Source organism: Papaver somniferum, chromosome 10 (assembly GCF_003573695.1).
Source record: "Papaver somniferum cultivar HN1 chromosome 10, ASM357369v1, whole genome shotgun sequence".
In the NCBI taxonomy this organism is placed as follows: Eukaryota; Viridiplantae; Streptophyta; class Magnoliopsida; order Ranunculales; family Papaveraceae; genus Papaver; species Papaver somniferum.
Window position 1 is genome coordinate 91,093,689 of NC_039367.1, and position 9,599 is coordinate 91,103,287.

General features: G+C 38.0%; 1 protein-coding gene across 1 annotated transcript; it reads left to right on the forward strand.

The window, feature by feature from the left end:
• The first annotated feature begins 3,287 nt into the window (after positions 1 to 3,287).
• On the forward strand, positions 3,288 to 7,008 carry LOC113318273 (elongation factor 2-like). Its single transcript, XM_026566422.1, has 5 exons — positions 3,288 to 3,398; positions 3,935 to 4,007; positions 4,102 to 4,189; positions 4,289 to 5,791; positions 5,877 to 7,008. Exons 2-5 carry the CDS (start codon positions 4,005 to 4,007, stop codon positions 6,812 to 6,814), a joined length of 2,532 nt encoding a protein of 843 aa, XP_026422207.1. The 5' UTR covers positions 3,288 to 3,398; positions 3,935 to 4,004; the 3' UTR covers positions 6,815 to 7,008.
• Positions 7,009 to 9,599: the final 2,591 nt, after the last annotated feature.

Here is a 9,599-nt window from a genome sequence, read left to right on the forward strand (position 1 = left end):
GCGAATTCATAGAGCTAGGGTGCGCGTACTAGGTTTGCAAACCCTAAGCTATTCACGAACTTCAGACCTTGGGGTACGCGTACTGGGTATCCGTACCTCCACCCTTTATACGAATTCATAATCTAAGAGTACAAATACCTACTTATGCTCTAGAACTTCGGTTGACTAGGGTACATGTATTGGCTATACGTACCTACCATGTATCTAGAAACTCGGTGGTACTGATAACTCTCATTCAATTGTTTGAAATAATCATAATCTCTATAGAGATGAAAATATCATTGCTTGGGCAATATCTGAATGATCAACTTGAAACAAATATAGTTCTTAACTAAGATTGCTAAGGATCTGTAAATATAATTGCTTGAATCATATTTCGAGATATTTAACAAGACAAGCTTGACTTGGAACTTCTTTTTTGCGATATGAAATCCACTAAAATCATTCTCATAAAGATGGAATGGTAATGATATGAGTAAATATGATGGTTCGGTCTTCACATACCTCTTTGTTGATGAAGTTATCCAAATGTCTTCATCTGATCTTCAGTCTTTAATCTTCAAGGATTATTCAGTGATGTCTGATACTCAACTACCATACTTTATCATACTCTGAGACTTGACCCTAGTAGACTAGAAATCAAGATATAGTTTTGTACATCTAACATTAAAGACAAGCTTGAGATATCAAAACTCGTGAGTTCGACCGAGCAGTGCTCTTACAATCTCCATATTTGTCAATTTTAGTGATAAAACTATCAATACATATGGATACAAAATAAATAAACCTTTCAACTCAAATCCATATTGCTTGATTTTATTTTGGTCTTTCAACATCGTCTTGAATTCTCCGTTCTTCAAGTTCTTGTATGGTTCTGCATATGATCGTTTCAGTGTTTATGTTGTTGAAGTCCCATAGTGATAACAACTTATGAGAATACTCCCAAGCATCTCCAAACAAGTCACTCAACTCAATGGTTGTATAAGAAAATCATACACCAAGAAGATGGAGTTGGCGATTAATATATATGGTTGTTGTTCTAGATTTTGTGGATAAATCTTTTGGAAACCCTCACGAGAATAAACTCATCCACTATGGTCACCTAGGGGTTTAAAAGCTTGTTGCACATGCTAAGTGTAACCGTGGTTACTACGAAACGTGAGTTAGGTTCTTAATCAATAGTTGCAATTTAGTTGTCTGTTTTGTGGGATTTCAATTTTAGTTATAATAAACTTTAACACCTTCAAATAACGTACCAAGATTTGATTCACATCTGAACTACATAAAGATAAGATGTTACATTCAAATATAATCATCCCTCGGGATTATAGTGCCCAACATCTGATGCATAAATATAAGATATTATATTCAAATTAATTATTTCTCAGGACTATAGTGCTCAAAACTTGATTTCAAGAGCTCATAGCATTCATCATGCGGAAATTCCTTGGTTGTTTTAACTGAGCTGCAAGTTTGTGAAAATTTTAAGAAACATAAGTTGGATATGTTATAGTTAAAATATATTAAAAAATAAAACGAAATATCTTATCAAATTCTTATCGGTTCTTCCTACGTCATTTCAGGTTTGAGTGTGTTAACTTCAGCCTGAAATATGAGAAGAGACATGACCTCCCTGTTGATGGTATTGAACCTAGTTTGAAATTTTTTGTTAGTTCTTTCCTTGTCATTATCGTATATAGTACCGAAATTTCAAAAACATTAATCCAGAACCATTTGCGGATTTGATCTGAAGCAACAAGATCATTTATAACATGAATCCATGCTTGCACAAGAGCAAAATCTTCTTCTTTAGTGAATTACTGCATATTTTTTCTAACAAATAAAATATAATGTTTGGACAATTTTATTTAGAGAATGATTTCTTTTATATAGAGAAATGAAAAGAGTATCTTGAATTAAAAAAACTACGGTGAAAATAGTCGTTATAAAAAACGAGTCATTACAAACAAAAAACCATCCATTATGAATAAAACAAGTCGTCGTGAAATTCTAAAAGTTATTCGTATAAAGATGCTCTAAATGAAAGCAGTTTTCATTTCTAGTATATGGACCCGTCCACTGCGATAATCGTATATCATCTCTTGGATATTCGTGTGAAGTCTAATGGTGTAAATCCTATTTCAAAACTAGGGAAGTGAATTGTATTGGTGGTACCCCGCCACCACCTCTCGAATATATACCACGAGTTCGACCCAACTAGTTAAATTTTGGGTAATGTATTATGAACATTGATCCAAACCCACAATTGTCGATAATGACTCTAGCATATAGATTTTTGCAAATATCGGCATACAAATCACTAATATTGCTTGTGCTACCTCGATATCTCCTTATTTTAAACCTATCATCTTCCTTGGGGGATTTTAACTTATGCTCATTACCACCGTCAAAGAAACCGGATTTGTATAACACATAGTCATATAAGATTATACATATCTAATCCTATAACACATACATAATACATGTTTGTATTCCAACATATTGGTTCAATCAACAATAAAAAAACAACACATTGGTGCAATCAACACTCAACTTTAATCACAAAATTCATCATAAAATAAGTAATAGTCAAGGTTTCTTAACTACATCTATATCGTATAACATAAAAAATCAACCTAATATCAACAATTTCATGAAAATTAAAAACTAAAAATTAACTTCAAACCCTAAATTAGAATGACTTACCTCTGATGCTTTTGTGGATAGAATTCAAACCTAAAATTATAATGAGTTACTTTGATCATTTTGTGGGTAGAATTCAAAATTGCAATAAGATTACCTTTGAGTATTTATCAAACCTTTTTAATTCCCACCAACGAATCATACAATATCGCCTTCAAAATCAAAAGGGGCTAAAAAATGATTGAGAGGGTTTAGAGAGAAAAGAAAAAGAGAGTGAAGAAGGAGATGGCTGATCAGAGAGCCTACTGGATGTTTGAAAACTCAGTATCTGCTTAAATCAAGTCCACGTATTGACCAAACGGTTACTGAGTACCCCTTATCCACTATTTACACGTTAGCTAAGCGATGGCATACACACATGATGAGATGCACTGCCCACCCATTTCGCTTAGCTTCAAATAAGCTATATCTAAAGAAAATCCTTAACCCTTCTGCTAGGCCCAGAAGAGTTTGCCATTTTAACAACTTGGGCTTGGATTATACATACACACGACGGACTGTCCTTGGAGGCTTGGACTAATAAAATTGGTCCGCAAGTAGTGGAACCGTGAATTCTATATAAACTAGGACTTGGGCCAAAAAATCGTCAGGTTCCCATTAGGGTTTACAGAAAAACCAAATAAGAAGGAAACCTTTTGCGACATCACTAACTTCATTCTCTTCTTCTCTCACGGCGCAGCTTTCCCTTCTCTAAGGTAAGTTAGGGTTTCCAGTTTAAAGATCTCATTGAAATCGTATTAGTTTTTCGAGTTTCAAACCTTCAATATCCTCTATTACTAATATTTTGATTTAGTTGTGAAACTTGATATTTTCTTGAGTTTAATTTTCTTACATGTATAGATCTATTTTATCTTTTTCCAGATCTGATTATTCGATTGGTAATATCGTAATCCATGATTTTGAATATCTGCGGTCTTTGCTAGATTGTATTGTTTCGATTCAATACTAGGGTTTTAGCATGTATTGTCTTCTTAATCAATAAGCTACATATATTGTTAGAAGCAAATCTATGATAACACGTTTGTTTCTGTATCTAATGTTCTTCATAAATTAATACTGTTTATCCATTCACGTGTTTATAATCTTAGTGTTTTGATGCTGTATTACTTGAGCTGAGTAGGTTATAATTGAAATTTATTCAAGATTTTGAGTTTAGGATGTAGATTTTGATTAGTGATAGCTGGAACTGTAATTTGACCAGTTTTTCTGTTGTATATGTTTTGTATTTCAGGGATTTGTCTGCTGCAAAATCTGTTCATTGATATTTTGTAGTAGCGGAGTTTTGATTTACAGAAACAAAGATGGTAAGCTTTTCCGTAGACTATTTTTTATGTTTCAATTCAATATGATTTTATAACTGACCCAGTTCTGATACTCTTTACTGTTTAATCTGTGCAGGTGAAGTTTACAGCTGAAGAGCTTCGTCGGATCATGGACCTGAAGCATAATATCAGGAACATGTCCGTCATTGCTCATGTGGATCATGGTATGCAACTGTATAGTATCTATGTTGCAATTTAGCTGTAAATCGAATTTGTCCGTGCAGTTGATTAGTTTATCTGATATTGATATGTTTCTTTTGCAGGAAAATCAACACTTACTGATTCTCTTGTGGCTGCTGCTGGTATCATTGCCCAAGAGACTGCTGGTGATGTTCGGATGACAGATACCCGTGCAGATGAGGCAGAACGTGGTATTACAATTAAATCTACTGGTATCTCTCTCTATTACGAGATGAGTGATGAGTCTTTGAAGGCCTACAAGGGTGAAAGAATGGGTAACGAGTACCTCATCAACCTTATTGATTCACCTGGTCACGTTGACTTCTCTTCTGAAGTCACAGCTGCATTACGTATCACTGATGGTGCACTTGTTGTGGTGGACTGTATTGAGGGTGTTTGCGTCCAAACCGAGACTGTCCTTCGACAAGCTCTTGGAGAAAGGATCAGGCCTGTTTTGACTGTCAACAAGATGGACAGATGTTTCCTAGAGCTACAGGTTGATGGAGAAGAGGCTTATCAGACTTTCTCCAGAGTTATTGAGAATGCCAATGTTATTATGGCCACTTATGAAGACCCACTCCTCGGTGATGTCCAGGTTTACCCTGAAAAAGGAACAGTCGCCTTCTCTGCTGGTTTGCATGGTTGGGCTTTCACTCTAACCAATTTCGCAAACATGTATGCTTCTAAGTTCGGTGTTGAACACAGTAAGATGATGGAGAGGCTTTGGGGTGAGAACTTCTTTGACCCAGCAACTAAGAAGTGGACTAATAAGAGAACCTCGTCTCCCACATGTAAGCGTGGGTTTGTCCAGTTCTGTTATGAACCCATCAAGCAGATTATTGCCACTTGCATGAATGACCAAAAGGACAAGTTGTGGCCTATGTTGCAAAAGCTTGGTGTTGTAATGAAGAATGACGAGAAGGAGTTGATTGGGAAGCCCTTGATGAAGCGTGTGATGCAGACTTGGCTCCCTGCAGCTACTGCCCTACTTGAAATGATGATTTATCATCTCCCCTCTCCCCACACAGCTCAGAAGTACCGTGTCGAGAACTTGTACGAGGGTCCTCTTGATGACCAGTATGCTAATGCCATCAGAAACTGTGATCCCGAAGGTCCACTTATGCTCTACGTGTCTAAAATGATTCCTGCCTCTGACAAGGGTAGATTCTTTGCCTTTGGTCGTGTCTTTGCTGGTAAGGTTGCAACAGGTGCTAAAGTCAGAATCATGGGGCCTAACTACGTTCCTGGTGGGAAGAAGGACTTGTACACCAAGAGTGTCCAGAGAACTGTTATCTGGATGGGAAAGAAACAGGAGTCAGTTGAGGATGTACCTTGTGGTAACACAGTTGCCCTGGTTGGATTAGATCAATTTATCACCAAGAATGCAACCCTCACAAACGAGAAGGAAGTTGATGCTCATCCTATCAGAGCCATGAAGTTTTCTGTCTCTCCCGTTGTTCGTGTTGCTGTACAGTGTAAGGTTGCCTCTGACCTTCCCAAGCTGGTTGAAGGTCTTAAGCGTCTGTCCAAATCCGATCCCATGGTTGTGTGTACCATTGAGGAGTCGGGCGAGCACATTATTGCAGGTTTGTCATCCCTTCTGTAACTGGACATGCTTTCTCTCATGTGAAAATGGATTATATGATATATCTAAGATATTTTTATTTTCAGGTGCTGGAGAACTCCATCTTGAGATCTGTTTGAAGGATTTGCAGGATGATTTCATGGGTGGTGCAGAAATCGTGAAGTCTGACCCTGTGGTGTCATTCCGTGAAACTGTGCTAGAGAAGTCTTCAAGAACTGTGATGAGCAAGTCTCCAAACAAGCACAACCGTCTGTACATGGAGGCACGCCCTCTTGAGGATGGACTCGCTGAAGCCATTGATGATGGTCGTATTGGTCCAAGAGATGATCCCAAAATTCGTTCAAAGATCTTATCTGAAGAGTTTGGATGGGACAAGGATCTTGCAAAGAAGATCTGGTGTTTTGGTCCAGATACTACTGGTCCAAACATGGTTGTGGATATGTGTAAGGGAGTTCAGTACCTTAATGAAATCAAGGATTCAGTTGTCGCTGGGTTCCAGTGGGCGTCAAAGGAAGGTGTGCTGGCAGAAGAGAACATGAGAGGTATATGCTTCGAAGTGTGTGATGTAGTTCTCCATTCTGATGCCATTCACAGAGGTGGTGGACAGGTTATTCCTACTGCTAGGAGGGTTATGTACGCATCACAGCTCACAGCTAAACCTAGACTTCTAGAACCTGTGTACCTAGTCGAGATCCAGGCTCCTGAAGGTGCTCTTGGTGGTATTTACGGTGTTCTCAATCAGAAGCGTGGTCACGTCTTTGAGGAAATGCAGAGGCCAGGAACTCCTCTCTACAACATCAAAGCATATCTACCCGTCGTGGAGTCTTTCGGTTTCTCTGCCCAGCTTAGGGCAGCCACATCAGGGCAGGCTTTCCCTCAGTCTGTGTTTGATCATTGGGATATGATGATGGCTGATCCTTTGGAGGCTGGTACTCAAGCTGCAGAGCTTGTGACGGACATCAGAAAGAGGAAGGGTTTGAAGGCCCAGATGACCCCTCTCTCCGATTTTGAGGACAAGCTTTAAGTCTTAAGGTTCTTTTTTGAATGATGAATTGAGATGGTGAGTTGTTCTAAGTGTTAGGCATTAGGTTTAATTATGTTGGCAAATGGATATTAGTTACTCTTGGGTTTGTAAGTGTTTTGGTAACAGAATGATCCAAACTTTAATCATTTAATCTATAATTGTTGGGGCAATAAAATTCCTTTAACTTGAGTGTCTAATGCAGAAGGAAAGTGTCTTCCTGCAGTATTGGCATGGTTACAAAAGGCAACACGGATCTTGCTGCCAAGTGACTGTACTATTCTGGTAATGGATGTCTTGCCAATGAAAATATTTTGATGAAAAGTTGCGCACGAAATCAGTTTAGTGGCCGGTGATGAAGATGGACTAGAGATCTTCAAGTTCTAATCACATGAGGACAAGGTTCTCTTCTCAAGAAAAATGAGGAAAACTGAAAAACTAGAAGTGAGCCATAACTAACCGTTTAACCAAAAGGTTGACTTAATTGACTAACAGGTCAACGAGGACAAACTTACAACCCAAACAGGGGACCCCGACACTAATTAGCTCATAAATTTTCATAAACATAGTCGAATTGTATTTATCAAAAACAGTACTAATTGTAACAGGAAACTAAAAACAGTTATATATAAATAGGCCTCACTGCTCTTATTATCCTCGCGTTTTTAGGGCCACCCGAAAGGATTTAGGGGCCATCAATTTATATCCAGCCAAAGACTCTAGTTAAGGGGTACCCTATATGATATTGAAGTTACATAAATGCCTTTCTGGTAAAACTGTATAAAAACCAAATCAAAAAAATTCTACTCATTTCAACTCTTCTTCTTCCAGTTTCATATTATCTCCTGATTGTGGAAAAAAAAAACTTTCCCTCGTTCTTGTGTTCAACCGAAACATCGCCGCGAATCGTAAAATCAAAACATCGTCGATTCGTTTATAAAACAATGGATAAGGGAAATGAAACCCACAGAACTAGAACCAAAAACGTTGCTCGGGGTATCGATCCAAAGATTGGGATTTTAGCAAGAAATAAAGAAATTGTTGCTGCAAATGAAGAAGAACGCGAAGAAGAAGTACCCGTCGATGTAGTCGGTGGTGGCGATTCCGATAGTCAAACACTTCGTCAACTTCAAATGACCCCAATTAGGTAAGAATCTATTATTTTGGGGTTTATTTCGCTTTAATTCGACGAATCGAGAAAAAAATTTCTAGGATTTTCGGTTATTTATCCAGATTCAGGCGATATTCATGCTTATTTACTTCCGAATATAGTCGTGTTCTTCATTTCTCAAGAACATCGACAGTATTCGGGAGAAATATTTGATGGTTATCGGCCGAATACTGTTGGCCATATCTTCCTGGATACAAACTGGTAATAATCGCTAGTTTAATGAATTTTTTGGATCCCGAATATATTTAAGTAGGCACACAGTATTCGGAAGTACACTCACTACCGAATATATATATATATATATATATATATATTGAAAAAATCTCAAAATTTCTGATATAGGAAAAATCCCATTTTGGGGCTAGTATTTATTCGGAAGACAATATAATGTTTTATACCTCCGATTGTGTAGGATAAAATTTTAGAGTTTCTGAAATCCAGTTGATGAATATTCGGTTGTAAACATGTTTAAATATATTCCGATTGTTTTTCATTCGGGAAAAATATGTGTCTTCTTACTTCCGAATTTGTTCATTCGGGTTATAGTTGTGTACTTTGTCTTCCGATTGTGTAGGATGAAAAATTTAGAGCTTCTGAACTCCAATTGATGCATATTCCGTTGTAAATATGTTTAGTTAGCTTTCGATTGTTTTGTATTCGGGAACAGTATATGTGTCTTCTTACGTCCGAATGTGTACATTCGGGTTATATTTCCATACTTTGTCTTCCGGTTGTATAGTTTGTAAATATTGTTCATTTCTTTGTTGTTTAGACAAAGTCGAGAAAGGAGGAAGAAAGTGACAGCTAGTGCTAGGAGGGAAAGGAGTGCCAAAGATAATTCAAGTGCTCAACAAAGCTTACAAGAACAAAGCAGTCAACAAGGAGTGCAACCAAGTGCTGAACTAAGTGTAGACCAACAAGGCAGTGAACAAGGGGTGCAACCAAGTGTTGAACAAGCCGTTCAACAAAGTGCAGAACCAACTGCTCCACAAGTTACACCCCACCATGAAATTGAACCAGTTGATCCAGTGCCAAGAGTAGAAGAAGAAGGACAACCAAGTGGTACCCAAAAAGCCAAAAAAGGAAAAGATAGTGTAAAGAAGGATATTGCTAAGAAAGCATCACATCTTGTCCCTCAGCACTTGAAGAAGAAGGGTCCAGCAGGCACAATCCTTGGGCTACCGGCGGATGGAGGAAAATTGCTATTTGGATACAAAGACTCATGGGCCAGAGAAATATACGAAACCGAGGTAATAAAATTACTATTTTTTATTAATGTATTGTCTATGTGTTATATCGTAATATTTGTGTTAAGGATTTTTTTATGTACTTTAATAGGATCATCAAGATGCGGTCCGTCTACTCAAACCTACCGCCGCACCAACAAAAATGCTTGCGTGGCCTTTATCCGGTGAATGTGAAAGGTTCAAGTCAATTGTTGCCAACTCGGGGTTAGATAATGCCGCCGAGAATTCATTGTTGGAACATGATCGTGTGGCCATATCGGCGTTCGTGGAGAGAATGTATCCTGAGACCTATACTTTCCATATGCCGTTTGGGGAGATGACGATTACCCCGGATGATGTTGTGCAGATTCTTAACCTTCCCGGCCAACGC

Excerpts from the sequence above, each read along its gene's own strand:
- LOC113318273 (XM_026566422.1), top strand. Across the intron at positions 4,190-4,288 it reads CATTGCTCATGTGGATCATG|GAAAATCAACACTTACTGAT; the intron begins GTATGCAACTGT and ends TTTCTTTTGCAG. Across the intron at positions 5,792-5,876 it reads GGGCGAGCACATTATTGCAG|GTGCTGGAGAACTCCATCTT; the intron begins GTTTGTCATCCC and ends TTTTATTTTCAG.